Source organism: Cnephaeus nilssonii (genome assembly GCF_951640355.1).
Source record: "Cnephaeus nilssonii genome assembly, chromosome: 13".
Classification (NCBI taxonomy): Eukaryota; Metazoa; Chordata; class Mammalia; order Chiroptera; family Vespertilionidae; genus Cnephaeus; species Cnephaeus nilssonii.
This window is the reverse complement of record NC_137084.1, coordinates 17,347,852-17,362,619: the sequence shown is the minus strand read 5'-3', so window position 1 is coordinate 17,362,619 and position 14,768 is coordinate 17,347,852. Positions and strand designations below refer to the sequence as shown.

Genomic DNA, 14,768 nt, shown 5'->3' with positions numbered 1-14,768 from the left:
CCAGATGGAAGAGACTGGCCATCAGGCTTGGTTGGTGTGAGGCGGCCAAAGCCAGAGGCTGGGTGCTGAGTTCTGAGCTTGGTGGGGGCGGCCCAGCCAGTTTGTCTTCCCTGTCAGGCCGGTGGCACCTCGAGCGCTTGGTAGGGCTGTTAATCATTACTCATCCACCGGGAACCGACCCCAGCTAAGGCCCGGATCCCCGGACTCGCAGCTCAAGCCCCTGGGAGGTGACTCCACCTTCCGAGGGGAGCGCTCCGCTCCGCCCCGCCGGCCGGCCCAGCAGGGCGCCGTCGCACCGCCCCGGCTGCGGATTGGCCCCGGCGGGCGCAGCGTGGATTCGGCGTGGTTTGAGGAGGCGGGGCCCTGACGTGTCTGCGCCTGTCCCGCCGGCGCTCATTGGCCCAACGCAGGACAAATCGCCCCACCCCTCGCTGGCACCTCGCTCAGCGGAGGCCGACCTCGTGCCCCGCCTTCTCGGCCGCGGATTGGCCCGCGACGGGGCCCGTCAGTCGCGCTGGCGTCTGGGAAGGAGAGAAAATGGCGTCCGAGCCGAGCAAGACCGAAATCCAAACCCTTTTTAAGAGGCTTCGCGCAATTCCGACCAACAAGGTGCCTGAGCGGGAGGCGCGCGGGGTCTAGCGCCGGCCGAGAGGAGCTCTCCCGGCTCCCCTGGGGCCCGAGGGAAGGAGAGGGGGCGGACGTGGGCAGTTTTCCTGGGTGTCAGTGCCCGGCCTCCGCTCGGGGTCCCTGATCATTCGCTCCTCGCCTCCTCCATCCAGGCCTGCTTCGACTGTGGCGCCAAGAATCCGAGTTGGGCCAGCATCACGTACGGTGTTTTCTTGTGCATTGACTGCTCCGGGGTGCACCGCTCCCTGGGTGTCCATCTCAGCTTCATCAGGTGGGGTCTCCTTATGGCTGCTGTGTTTCTACCCGGCCAGGGCTGTGTGCTCAGCAGGGCAGAGTGGCCACTTGGACTGTCCTGAAATCGGTGTTCGGAAACCTCCCGGCCGGGGTCCGGTAGCCTCCCACGGGAGGGAATCGCCTGTGTGACCCCTTCCCACACAGTTCGTTTCCGCGTCTGGGTCAAACTCCCTTCTTTCCTGGCGGTCAAACTCGACTCTCTGAACGTTAGGTTTGGAGAAAAATTAGCTGCATTGACCTTGTCGTTGCTGACAGATTGTCGAGTACGTCTGAAGTGAGACTGGCCGTCCTCAAGTAGAAAGCCAAATCCAAGCTTAAGTGCCTGAGAATTCAACCTCCCTCTGATCTGGAAAATAATTAATGCCCTTTTGACTATGAGACTGAAGAGCAAAGCTTTCACGGACAGGGAATGGTTGAGGAAATCGGGTGGTGGCTGATTAATGTTTCTGGGCACCTGCCAAATGACAGGTGTGAGTCTGCCAGGGAAGTGTCTCCTGGTGTCTGCTGGTGGGTGACACGCAGCCCTTGCACACAGGTCCACAGAGTTGGATTCCAACTGGAACTGGTTCCAGCTGAGGTGTATGCAGGTCGGCGGGAATGCCAATGCGGTAAAGCTCCTTACCATCCTCTCTGCCCTCATTCTTCTGCCTGGGACTAACTTTTTACCATGACCTCCTAGGAGGCCCTCTCAGTTTCTCTGTTCAGAGGATTCTTTGGTCATAGCAACACTGTACATTGTTCTCTAAACTTGGAAATTGGTCGCTGTTATTCTCAAAGGGGCTTCAGATTAAAACTAAAGTGGACAGATGTTCCTGGGGAAAGGCCAAGGGAGTTGGGGCCTCCACAGTCATCTAGGTCTTGGCCTGGATGGGTGAAGGATGGGCACAGCGGGTATGGCATGCTGTCCTCAGGTGGGGTTGAGTGAGGGCTGGGCTTCAGTCAGTCATCCCAGGATGGGAAGCTGTTTTCCGCAGGAATTTCTGGGAATCTTTATCTCTATTATTTACACAGGATAATAGAGTATATTATCATATATATATATATATATATATATACACACACACACACACACACACATATATATATATACATACATATATATATATATATATATACACACACACACATATATATATATATATATATCCTGTATCTGGGCTGTTATAAGGGACTGCCTTTTTTTTTTTGCTCTGGGGAGAATCACCTGTAGCACGCTCTCCTCTCTTTATTCTCCAGACAGCTTTCTTCCGCCAACATGGATGCACAGCCAGTGATGCCAACACCAAGTATGATAGCCGAGCTGCCCGGATGTACCGGGAAAAGATCCGGCAGCTGGGAAGTGCAGCCCTGGCTAGGCATGGCACCGATGTAAGTGCCTGGTCCCCAGGCTGGGGTAGTGTGATGAGTAGGAATATTCAGAGCCCTATTTCAAGGGTGTCTTGTTTTTTCTAGCTTTGGATAGACAATATGAGTAGTGCTCCCAGTCACTCTCCGGAGAGGAAGGATTCTGATTTCTTCATGGAACACACTCAAGTGAGTACCCACAAGGACTGTTTCCCATGATTGCGGCTGACAGGTGGTTAACTGGCCAAGGCCTTCTGTGATCCTGGGCATGGATCCCATTCGCCTTGGTGTGATGCCTCAGACGGGGGATGTCTGGGGCTCATTGCTAGGCAGGCCCAGGTGTTTCCTCCTCCCAGGAGTAGGTGTGCAACATGGCCCTCCTTAGGAACGGACCCCTGTCTATAAACGGGTGTTAGGGAGAAGGAGAAGCTTCTTGAAGGCTCAAGAGGTGTTGGGAGCCTCCAACAACTTTTCCTGGGTTCTTCCCCTATAAGAGAGGCACTTGTGGCTGGGGACAATGAAAGGAACCTCCTTGGAAGCCCACCCTGGGAGGAGGTTTCCCCTCTGCTGGCACTGGGGCTGATGTTAGACTCTCAGTTTGAATCCCAGCTCCTCTACTTGGCATTTCCCAGATGTGGCTAAACACTTCACCTGTCAAAACCCAGTCTTTGCAGTAGAGATATATCTACTTTACAGGGTTTGTTGTGATAATTAAAGTTTTTGTATGTGAAAAGCTGTTAGACTTGTGCCTGGCACATGGTAAGTGCCCACTAGTTGTTATTAAATTAGGGGAATGGGTCCAAGTAAATAGTGGAGGGGTGGAAGTGGCTGCTAGTTTCCTACTTCTTTCTTCCATAGTGAATAGCAATTATAATTGTACTCACTGTTAGTCACCTTTCCTCATGAGCTTGGAGTAGGTCCTTGTATCCATAAGGTACTTGTATGTTCTTTGTGCTCCCTGCAAGCTCATTGAGGTGTCTGATCTGGCTTCCTTTTCAGCCCCCTGCCTGGGATGTACCAGCCACCGACCCAGCAGAGCCCCAGCAGCCAGCCCCGTCTACAGAAAGCAGTGGAATGGCACGTGAGTTCAGCCCAGATTCCAACCAGGAGCCCTGGTCCTGGCAAACTGGTCAAGGGAATAGGAGTAGGGGAGTGTCCTATATCTCTGGGTGGGCTGGGATGCATTTTAATCCCTTGGAGAGAGTGATGGGCATTCCTTTATCTTTTGGTGGCCTCAGCTGAGGAAAGCCAGTGCCTCCTACTCTTGTTCCATCATCTCCCTGAAGGGGAAGTCACAGGAAGCTTTGAGCCTTATACCTAACTCCCATCATTGCATCCACAGAGCCGGAGCATGGCCCCAACACGGACCTGCTTGGCACCTCACCCAAAGCTTCTCTGGGTCAGTATGACAGCTGGCAGGGTGGGGTAACTGGGAGAGGCTCTTTTCAGATCTGCTGCTGCCTAGTCATATGGACTGAGGCCCCAGGACACTGAGCATCTTAACTCTCTGGACTGGGACTGGTGTTGAATTCATGGCTTCAACATCAACTGCAAGGGCTTGAGAGCCAGGTCTTTGAATTGATGAACCTGGGTGGGCTGGTGTGTAAGGCCTGGGTCGGCCTCTGGGTGTGGGGCTGGTTCTAGCCAAAGTGTGGAAAGGCCAGCATGAGACTGGACATCTAACCCTGAGGTCTGAGGCAGGGTTGGCCTTCTGGTCCATTTCATGGGATAGGGGGACAGCTCTGAGCTGCTCAAGACTGGAGGTGACATTGTCCTTTCTTAGCCAGGGAGGCCTTTCAGCTCTTTTCTACTCTTTCTTTAGTGTCCTTCTGGTTCAGGGTGAACAGTCCATTTGCTGACCTCAGTTTGTTCTGTTGACCTTTGGGGATTGGGGCAGAAAGCCAGCAGAATGACTGTCAGACTGATCCTGTGAGAAGGCTGGCATGACTTGGTCTAAAGCAAGGCTCTGTAGAGGCCTCTGGGCTTGGGAACTACATGGAGGCTCTGGGATGGGTCCCTTGTTAGCCACAGTCTGTTTCTCTCCAGAGTCCATGTATCTGTCACCTAAAGGGGCCCTTCCTGCCAGAGGTAACCAACAGCGCTTTGGGAGCCTAGCCCCTTGCACGCAGCTCCCTGCTTTAGGAACTGAGGCTAATGTTTGGCAGCTGCCCCTGCCTAGTGGTCCTCATATTTGTTCAGGGACTTTGTCTCTGCTGCTTCAGGTCTAGTTCTTGTCTCAATCTGCTGGGAACCCCTTAATCTTGTCTGTCTTTGGCTTAGACTATCCTGACACCATTAATTGGAACTGGTGGTGACAGCTTTGCCTTCCCCTGCCTAAAGCTATTCGTTTTAGAAGCTCTTGCCAGGAAACTGCATGGTGTGGACTGAGCTGCTGCCTCTGACCTCCCTTTGTCTTTACTCATGTCTCACCTCCTTTTCCTGCAGAAATGAAAACCTCCCTCATTGGCAAGAAGAAGCCAGCAGCCACTAAGAAAGGGGTAGGTGGGGAGAGGCAGTATGGGAGAGTGGTCAGGAGTCAGAGTCAGACTGCCTGGGTTCACCCCTTGGCCCTACCAGTCATTGGCTATGTGACTTTGGCAAAGGTACTCAACTTCTCAGAACCTTATCTGTGCAAGGGCTGTTAAGATGCCTATCTTCAAGGGGCTCCTGGAGGAGCCCAAGATGGTGCACATAGTGTGCTTGGGACACGCTGGTCTGGTAAACATGAGCTGCTGGTCATCAGGCCCTGAGGCCTCTGCTGGGACTGTGTGAGCCACCTCATGCCCAGCTCTAGCAGAGCCCCTGTTCTCCCTCTCGACCATGCTGACTGGACTCCTATTTTTACCCTGGACTTTACAAAGGAACTGTGTGCGTGTGCTAGAGTACCTGGGAGGGAGCAGGGGACATTGTGGTTGGCAAGGCCCCCATCACATGATTCTCTTCCCAGCTGGGTGCCAAGAAAGGCCTAGGGGCCCAGAAGGTGAGCAGCCAGAGCTTCAGCGAGATTGAGCGGCAGGCCCAGGTGGCAGAGAAGCTCCGCGAGCAGCAGGTGGCCGATGCCAAGAAGCAGGCCGAGGAGTCTATGTGAGTGTTTGCCAGAGGGCCCCTTTTTCCTGTGGGGTTGGGTGGGCAGGTAGGACAGGTCAGGATGGGTGCTGGCCTCTGACATGTTTATTCCCTCCAAGGGTTGCCTCCATGCGTCTGGCCTATCAGGAGCTCCAGATTGACCGCAAGAAGGAGGAGAAGAAGCTACAGAATCTGGAAGGGAAGAAGCGAGAGCAGGCAGAGAGGTTGGGCATGGGCTTGGTGTCCCGAAGGTGAGACTCAGCTCTGGGGTGTGGCATAGAAATACCATTGTTCTCCTGGGAATCACTGCAGGTTCTTCCCAGCAGTTTGGGGTTCTAGGCTTAGTCTTCCTTTGAGGCTGAATAGATAGTTCTGTTTATTATCTTAAAGCACCTAGTACAGTGCTTGGGACAGAGTAGGTATGTGCTCACTATTTGTTGAATGAATGAAACTCAGGATCAGGTGCTCTTTCAATAGATTCAAGAGACCGGGACAGTGTTTTTTTTTCTCTTCTTTTTTTCTGTGTTTCTTAATGGGAGTGCTGATGGCACTTTGGGGGCGGGGGGGCAATTCTTTATTTTTCAAGAACTCTCTGAGAATTGCAGGGCTTTTAGCATCCCTGATCCTTGCCCACTAGGCCAGTGGTGCTGCCAGACACCAACACCTGGAAATAACCCCAGACACTCAAATGTCCTCAGGTTGGACAGTAAGCTTTCTGTTTCGGGATGTTGTGTTGCTGTGGTTTCTTAAATACACATGAGTGTTCACCACTGCTCTCACAGTTTTGGTATGTATTTTGTTTGCTCTCCACTAAGAGTTAATATCTAGAGATTTCAGTAATACTAGTTTTTTTTATCTCTTAAAAATCGGAAAGGCTGACAGCGCTGGGGCCAGCAATCCTGTCTACAGTTAGCTTGTGCTGAGTGGTGGCTGCTCCTTCGAGGGGGCGTGAGCTCCGCCATTGACCTTATGTACTTAAACATAGCAGTCATATGCAGAAGGTATTTGACCCCGTTTTACAGATGAGAAAATTGGCACTCAGAGCATTTAAGCAACTTGCCTGAAGCCCACAAATCTAGTAATTGACACAAATAGGTTTTGAACATACAACTATTTGATTCCAAATTCAGTATATTTGGCCATCATGCTCTACTTCTCTGGAAGAAGATGATTTGTCAGAACATGTGCTGGTCGGGTTCCATGCTGCTTGGATTCCAGTTATTCCCTTTCAGTCTGTGTGCTACTCGTGTAACACAGCTAATCAGGGAAACAAAATTATAATCCCGAAAAGAACTTTAGGTGTCCTCCCCTGCGCGGTTTAGGTCACAGGAATTACTGGGTTAAAGGATGTGAACAATTTTTCAGTTTCTTTTCCTCTTTGTAGTGCAAGAGAGTCTTCTTTAAAGCCAGCCCGCCCTATTTAAAGCCCTATTGCAAAATATTCACTCCTTATAGATATTTTTTGTGAATTTATTTGAATGAAAATCCCTAAAAAGCCTGTGTGGAGCAGAACACAGGAAGGAAGTGAGGCATCAAGAGTTGGTACTGCCTGCCCAGCTCTGCCTCTTCTCACTGGAAACCGGACAGCAGATCCAGGTCTTAGAGCATAGGGCCCGGCTCTGTACCTGGAAGTGCTCTCCTCTTAAGAAAACAGGTGGGATAATTAAGAACTCATCCTTTGATACCATTAGGCTCATTTCCCTGGTTCTGGGGCATTTTCTTTTGTGTGCATGTGTCCATCTTGGTGAAGGATGTGGCTCATAATACAGCAGGTCTGTTAGTACTGTCACTTGGTGCACATTATTAGTTATTACGGGCAAAGGGTTGTTTGGCAGGGAAAACTTATTCTGAGAAAAAGCAGGTGTAGAAAGTCGAGGGTGTGCTCTCCCGTTCAGCACAGTTCTGTGCACAGGTAGTGGGAGAAGGTTTTGGGTGTGAAGGAGAACCCACGCTTATGCCAGCAGCTGGGTCCCTTCTCTGGGCGGTGACATGAGTGTTCACCACTGCTCTCACGCCCGGCTCTGCTTTCCTCCGCAGCTCCGTCTCCCACTCAGTGCTGTCTGAGATGCAGGTGATTGAGCAGGAAACTCCAGTGAGTGCAAAATCCTCCCGCTCACAGTTGGACTTATTTGATGATGTTGGTACCTTCGCCTCTGGACCCCCAAAGTAAGACTTGTTGGGGTGAAGACTTGGCCATTCTATTCTCATCAGGTTCTCTGAGTCACTCTCCTGTCTCCATAGGTACAAGGACAACCCCTTTTCCTTGGGGGAAAGTTTTGCTTCCCGTTGGGATACAGATGCCACCTGGGGCATGGACAAGATGGAGGAGAAGGAGCCAGAAGTGACCATCTCAAGCATCCGGCCTGTTTCAGAAAGGTGAGTGGTCTAGGGCAGCACTGTCCAGTAGAACTTTGCGTGATGGAAGAGTTCTGTACCTGTACTGTCCGATGTTGTAGCCACTAGGCATGTGGCTACTGAGCCCTTAAAACATGGCTAGTGTCACTAAGGAGCTACATTTTACATTTAATTTAAGTTTAAATAGTCACATGTGGCTAGTGGCTACAGGTCAGACAGTGCAGGATCGGGCTTTGGTTTGAGCTGTGCTTATCGTCACAGAAGGCCAAGCAGCCTCTTGTCCACGATCCGTTTCTTTGGCAGGAGGGGTCTCTGGTTTTATGCTTCAATCCTGACCTCCTTGGCCCCCATCTTATTTTATTTTCTTAAAAGCGTATTCCATCTTAATCTGGGCAATATGTTTAATTGATAAATTATATGCAAGTCATCTCTTTGTAAAACGGGGGCATAAGTAATGACTTCACAGGGCTGCTGGAAGGATTAAATGTAATGAAACTTGAAACAGCTATCCTGAATTCTGTGCATGTCAGTGCTGAGTAGGAGCGACCATACACCTTGTCATCCACACTGGGATGCTTTTTGAGAGTAAGAGGGGTGCTATTAATAGTTATGCCAGGAGAGTAAGTATAAACCCAGGCAAACCGAAACATGGTCACCAGTGTTGGGCCAGTTGTACCTAGGAGTAGAGTGGCAGTAGTGACATTACGACACCCTAGAACTTGATGAAGCTGTTGCGGTTGGGGCAGAAGCCTTGTCCCCCCAAACCACATTTCCATGTCACCTAGTGGAGGTAAGAGGAGCTCTCTGTGCCTTGGCTTCAATGTGGAGAGGGGAGGGGCCTTCTCCAGGGGAGAGGGCCCCTCAGTTCCAGAGCCAGTCAGATAGGGTCTGGGTAAGCATCCCCAGATTTGCCTCTGATTGTAATGGGATAGTAACATTATCCCCTGACAGTAATGGGAAGGGTCAAAGATGGTGTTCCACATCCACTCTCAGAGTCACAAACCGGAAGGAAGTGGAGAGCCGGAGCTCGGGCCTCGAGTCCAGTGAAGCACGTCAGAAATTCGCAGGAGCCAAAGCCATCTCATCTGACATGTTCTTCGGGCGGGAGGTGGATACTGAGGTGAGTAGAGTTGTCCACCCTGAGGCTAGAGGCAGCGGGTAGAAGCAAGACCTTCCTCCCTGTCACTAGTTTGGGCTTTAGCACTAGGGTGGCTGGCCTGTATGAGTTCTTGGGACATCGGCAAAAAGATCCCCAGCCTTTTCTTCACCACAGTATGAAGCCAGGTCTCGGCTACAGCAGCTCTCAGGCAGTAGTGCCATCAGCTCTTCAGACCTCTTTGGGGACATGGATGGAGCTCATGGAACAGGTAGGGACCAGAGGTGTGGGTACCAAGTGGGTCTGTGAGTAGAGGGGGAAGGCCCAAGGGGCAGGGCTTCCTGCAGGCCTCTGGGTCACCCCTTTCCTTGCTTTTACAGGCAGCGTATCTCTGGGGAATGTGCTCCCCACAGCTGACATTGCCCAGTTTAAGCAGGGTGTCAAGTCTGTGGCCGGGAAGATGGCTGTGCTGGCCAATGGTGTGATGAATTCTTTGCAGGTGAGGCGGGGGCTCCTTGACTTGGAGTGGGAGAGGCCTGAAGAGTAGTGCTGGAGGCTGGCCTTCACCACATCCAGACACTGCCACCGGGTAGCCCCTCAGCCTGAGGGAGAGCTTTTCCTTTTCCTGGAGGGCAGCCTCCTTCCTTTGAGCTCTCCCTATGTAGACTGTCTGCACTGATTTCCCCCCAGTCTTATCACCTGGACTACTCTTTCCCCTTCTCAGCTTCTATGAGATTGGGCAGGGCTTCTCCCTGGGTATCTGGCCACAACCCCTTTCCTGAGTCACAAAATATAAAACAGTCTCAGCCATGGTGAGATTGGTGCCCATTTCTCCCATACCCCAAATCCCAGTCCTGTCGGTGTGCTGGGGGAGGGTGTGCATGCTGGGTTGGAGGTGCTGACTTAGTTTTTTCTTCCCCCATTTCCAGGATCGCTATGGTTCCTACTGATCCAAGCTCCATGGCTCAGGCATATGGTGGTGACAGCAGCAAAAACCCCATGATTACCAGGCCAGGGCTGCTTGCCTTGTGGAAGTTGGGGAGGAATTGTTACTTTGTGTGTGGTATGTGAGTGGGGTGGCCTTTGAGGATCTCTGGTGAGGGAATGGGCAGTACCAGCCCTTGGCCTCTGCCTATAGATGGAGTCCTTTTTCCTTCTCCCTCACACCCTCTCTCCTGTGTGCTAGATTATTGTCCTTCCAGTCCTGCTCCCAAAGCTGCTGCTCACTTGTCCTGCCACACTGGGAGTGAGGGAGGGCATCTCCTCAGGATGGCTTATCCTGGGCCCAGCCCTTCTCTGACAGGGAAAGTGAAAAGTTGAAGGCTTTTTGACTGGCTCTAGGATCCTTCCAGGTTGTCTGGGGGTTTGGTCCCTGACCTCTGGAACCGGCGGGGAGGTCTAGGAAGAGTTCTGCTATAGACCAGCCCCCAGAGGAGGGGGGCTCTGGACTTGCTGCTGTTGCTGCTGCATTGGCCTCTTCTGGGCCCCAGGAGAGGGCAAGGGAGGCAAAGGACCTTCGTCTGGGCCTTACTAAGGGCTAGAAACTTTACCTGGTACCTGAAGGTTTCATTTGGGATCAGACTGGAGGCCAGAGTGATGATCTGTCTCACCACCCCTTTCTACAGTGGTCATTTGGAAGGTTACTTTTCCTGGGTGTCTCGGAGTCCTTTATTGTCTATGTGGACTACAGGACCCCTGTCCCCTTGAGACTCTGTTCTTTCCCCCCGCTTGGTGGCCATGGCGAGTCTCGTCTGCCCTGTGGTGTCCTGCTTTGGATGCAGAGGACTTGAAGGATAGAAGCAGGCTGCTGGGGCTCAGCTTTCTTCCTCTGCATCATCCTGGGCTTAGGGGGGCCTGGACAACACCCCACCAGTGAGAGCTCGAGGTGCCTACAGAGCTGCAAGCCTCGCCCCCTGGTCACTGGGCCATGCACTGTATCATTCTTGGTGCCATCTTCCCTTGCCATGCTGGCAGTGTAGGCCCACCCCACCCCCTGTGGGTTGAGGGTAAGGCTCCCAAGCAACACAGACCACTCTTCCCACCACCCTCTTCCCCCAAAGGGACTTGAGTTTCTTTCTGGACTGTTTGTATTGAAACATAGTGGTGTCAAATAAAGCCCCGGCAGGGCCCTGGGCCCCTGTTGGTCTGAGTGAAGTGGTGTCCTCGCTGGATCCTGCCTCCCTGCCCAGTGTAGGCCCCTCGCCTCACTGTCTGGGCTCCCACCGATATGGGTAGGGCGTCCGTGCTGAAGCTGAGGGCACTTTCTCCAGGGCCTCCAGCTTGTCTCTTCTCTGAAAGCCAAAGTCCCCTGGCTTCTCGGCCCTGTGCTGCCTCGAGGTCCGGTGCAGCCTCGACCTCACCACCCTGTTGCACGCGGAGGAAAGAGCTGATGTTAGTTGGCCCCATGGCTGGGGGCAGGCGAGCAACCTCAGCAGCCTTGCACCTCATCCCAACAGTAGGCTCGAGGTGTTTCTCAATGGAGTTTAATAAAATATACAAACCTTAATGGAATCCTTTTAAATCCTGGAAGAAAGATGTGTGTGTATAAACCCCTGGCTTAGTAACCCTTTTCCTCTATAGGGGCTCTCAGAACATCTCTACCACCTTAGGGGTCCCCAGAGTACAGTTAAACCACCAGTTTGGAAAATGGACTGTTAGAAAGGATGGAGGGAGGGAGCAATGGGATCTCTACTAAGCCAGTGATTTCCAGAGCACGGATCTGGGACTTTCAGCCTTGGAATGGTCTGGAGCAGTGGTCGGCAAACTCATTAGTCAACAGAGCCAAATATCAACAGTACAACGATTGAAATTTCTTTTGAGAGCCAAATTTTTAAAACTTAAACTTCTTCTAATGACACTTCTTCAAAATAGACTCGCCCAGGCCGTGGTATTTTGTGGAAGAGCCACACTCGAGGGGCCAAAGAGCCGCATGTGGCTCACGAGCCACAGTTTGCCGACCACGGGTCTGGAGTGTTCATAATCAGAGACTTGTGCCGCATTCCAAGCTGGAGTTGAGTAATTTGCATTGTAAAGAAACTCCCCAGGTGATTCCCATGCACACAGGACTTTCCAGCTGCTTTTAACTAGTTGGAGGGCGGATATGGTTGTGGGCCTGGAGAGCTCTCAGGGTCCTGGAGCTTCAGTAGCTCTGGAACCTCCAGTCCTGGCCCGGCCCTACCGGGCTTTAGGGGCCAGTTCCTGTAATTCCAGTATGTGCTCAGGAAAACGTGTGTGCCCAGTGGTGGGACCTTCGGCTTCGTTTCAGAGGAGGCATCCTGATCTGCTCAGGTCCCTGGGTGGGTTTTGCTTTGTGGAGGACCCCTGCCCTTCAGCCTTGGCTGTAGGATTGTACTCCTCAGGCCTCTGCCCACAGCTGCATCCCCACTGCCCTAACCCTGAGCAGGTGCTTGGCAAATGTTTAATGAAACTGGCTAAAAGGCTCTGCAGTGCTGACCCTTGGTGGCCAGGGCCTTGAACCTTATGGGAACCTGGCCTTGAACCCTCAGAGCTTGTTTCCTGGAGACCCATTCCTGCTATGAGTACTTTTCCTTTGAAAGGCTGTCACGTGCAAGAGGTAAGCCCCTCTGCTCATTATCTGAGGCAGGTCTCCAGGCTGAGTGGTCCTCTGGCCGCCACCTCCCGGAAAAGCTGAGATGCTGGCACCAAAACCCCAAACTCACCCCTTCCCATCACCCCCTCCTTCAGTCTAGTGAGTTTAGACTCACCACTTAGCAGACACAAGGGACTTTATTCATTTCATGTTTAGCTAATAGACACAGGAGGCTTGAAGCAGTGTTTGAAAGTGAAATGGTCTTGCCCACCCTTCGTCCCATCATGCTATGCTAGTGGCTCTTTCTCCAGTAGAAGGCCACTGTGATTCTGTCCTCCCATACTGGCATCACCCGTGCCACCCCTGACCATGCAAGGCCCTGTGTGGCTATTCATGGTCTTCTCCTTTCCTGGAGTTGCTGTAAGATGAACCTTCTATGAGGCCAAGTCCCTTCCTGGCGACCTCAGTTCAATCTGCCGTTAGCGTGGCGCCTGGGACAGGGAGAGTAAGCTAACTTTCTTGAATCACTGCTTGGGTTGGCTGATATCAGAACCCCTGGCAGGCCTTGGACTGGGGCTGTTATTTGGCCTTTCCGCCAGCAGAGGGCAGCATGGCACATGGTCAGGAGGAGTTGGGTTGGGAGTAGGAGTTGGGTACTGGGTGTTGTAGACAGGACCCTTCAGACTCCTTAAATCTCGGACTCGTCTGTCTCTTCAGTGGAGCCATCGCTCTCTGCATCCACTTTGCGGGCGTGATGGAGCGGTCTCCAGGAAAAGCCAGCCCGGTGAGGGGTCCGGGAAGGCAGGCAGCTGGCCTCTGGACTGGCACTGATTGAGTTGGCCAGGTCTGGGATCTGGGCCAGCCTGAAGGAGGAAAGAAGCCCAGAGGGCAGCAAGGTGCCTCCTGTCCAGAGACCAGGACCTCCACACAGTTGCATTTGGATGAAACCAGGGGCTGTATTCCCAAGGGATTCAAGGACAGGCTACCTCAGGCCTCTGCTGGCCCCTAAGCCCTTCCCTGACTGATGGGGATGTTATGGATAAACACTGACCCACGATGGGGCACTGCCATGTCCAACTGAGGTTTGCCCCCACAAGGGGGCAGCATCTTCCCATCTGACACTTACAGTCGGTCCAGCTCCTCATCCATGGCTGGGTCATGCATCAGGTCCCCTTTGTCAGGCAAAGCTCCTAGGAGATAATGGGGGCGGGGGGGGGGGGTGTCACAAAACTTAATCTGTGGGTCCTTCAATCAGGCTCCTGTCAGATGCCCCTGTGTCCCACCTTCATATCTGCCTGTTTGGGCTGATCTAAGATAAGGGAAAGAGCTTTACAGAGAAGTTTAAGAGGACTGCTATCAGGGCAGAGAATCTTGGGTACTGATGGATAAATTTAATGTTTATAACGTTTAATAGCCCTGCTGTCTGCTCCCCGCCCCCTCAGGGCAGTAACTACAGCTAAGGAGACATTCCCAAACCTCAGGTCACTGCATAAAGAGCGGTCCCCTTCCAAGATGAGATGGTGGGTTGTGAGCTGGCCTCCTCCTTCGAGGCCCCCCAGTATTTGGCTAAAAAGAAACCAGGGATACAGGATGTGGTTCAGGCTAACCACAAAGACCAGAAATTAGATTTGTGCCCCCAAATCAGGGTGACCCCACTTTGAAGACTGGTAAAAAATGCTGCCTCAGCACCTCCAGGGTGGTTCCCACGGGTCAGGAGCAGACCAAACTCTGGCCTGGCTGGAGCCAGCAGGAGAGCTGTCCCATCTCTGCTGTCACCCATTGCTCTCAGCTGGTTTCCTCAGCTATAAACTAAGGGAACCAATTATTTGACCTTGGGGAAAGGTGAGAAGAGAGTCTTGGATGCTCCCCAGAGCTGTTAACATAGGAAGGAAGGTGGAGCTGAAGTTTGCAGATAAAAGGACTCTCACCAGCAAATTGTTGAGGGAAAAGAGCTCATTGGTAGTCAGAACCTAGATCTGGCAATTAACAATGCTGGTCTGTAGAAAGCCTCAATCTTAAAATTTCCTATCTGGCTTCAGTTCATTCCCATCTTTTCCAAAGCCTTTTCAAATGATGCCTCCTGGTCCCTTTTGCTCTAAGTTAGTGGTTTTCAAACTACGTCCCATGGAGCCCTCTCTCATTTTGTGGTGTGGTGGGGTGCCTTGACGACTAAGGGAACAAACAGGCTGACCACTGGTTGCAGCCAGGGATCTCCAGATCGCGCTCTCATGCACGGGAGAAGCAGGTGAGGGCAGAGACTACATGCTTCTTTCCATCTCCCACTCCACCCAGCTCCGTAGAAGTGGTTGACTGAATGTCCTTTTTAAAGGCCCTAGAAATAGTGAGGGCATGTGGTTGGTCCAAGCTGTGCTTCAGATGCTCCTTAGCTTTTCCTTTTCCTTCCTAGTGGCTGTTATTGGTGGAGGGGCCGGGAGG

The 14,768-nt window shown here is 52.3% G+C and overlaps 2 protein-coding genes across 5 annotated transcripts in view; one reads left to right on the top strand and one right to left on the bottom strand.

The window, feature by feature from the left end:
* Positions 1 to 458: 458 nt before the first annotated feature.
* On the top strand, positions 459 to 10,885 carry ARFGAP2 (ARF GTPase activating protein 2). The gene is made up of 16 exons (XM_079788550.1): positions 459 to 609; positions 780 to 898; positions 1,457 to 1,529; positions 2,158 to 2,289; positions 2,374 to 2,454; positions 3,265 to 3,346; positions 3,608 to 3,664; positions 4,711 to 4,763; positions 5,213 to 5,349; positions 5,451 to 5,582; positions 7,369 to 7,497; positions 7,573 to 7,707; positions 8,680 to 8,806; positions 8,960 to 9,053; positions 9,163 to 9,281; positions 9,712 to 10,885. Exons 1-16 carry the CDS (start codon positions 538 to 540, stop codon positions 9,730 to 9,732), a joined length of 1,563 nt encoding a protein of 520 aa, XP_079644676.1. The 5' UTR covers positions 459 to 537; the 3' UTR covers positions 9,733 to 10,885.
* Positions 10,334 to 14,768, bottom strand: part of CSTPP1 (centriolar satellite-associated tubulin polyglutamylase complex regulator 1) — a gene marked incomplete at its 5' end in the record, with an annotated part of 164,029 nt that continues 159,594 nt past the window's right edge. For 2 of the 4 annotated variants that reach the window (XM_079788552.1, XM_079788553.1), the window contains 2 exons: positions 11,006 to 13,195; positions 13,459 to 13,522. In XM_079788552.1, coding sequence (XP_079644678.1) covers positions 13,021 to 13,195; positions 13,459 to 13,522 — 239 coding nt within the window. In that variant the 3' untranslated portion in view covers positions 11,006 to 13,020. Of the gene's footprint in view, positions 13,229 to 13,458; positions 13,523 to 14,768 lie in introns of all 4 variants that reach the window. The other 2 variants (XM_079788551.1, XM_079788554.1) reach the window with 2 other exon arrangements.

What these genes read in the sequence shown, in the direction of transcription:
- ARFGAP2 (XM_079788550.1), top strand. Translation starts at nt 538, where the DNA reads ATGGCGTCCGAGCCGAGCAAGACCGAAATCCAAACCCTTTTTAAGAGG. An exon ending in TCTTCATGGAACACACTCAA is followed by an intron (nt 2,455 to 3,264) that starts GTGAGTACCCAC and finishes CTTCCTTTTCAG; the next exon opens with CCCCCTGCCTGGGATGTACC. An exon ending in CAGCAGCCACTAAGAAAGGG is followed by an intron (nt 4,764 to 5,212) that starts GTAGGTGGGGAG and finishes TTCTCTTCCCAG; the next exon opens with CTGGGTGCCAAGAAAGGCCT.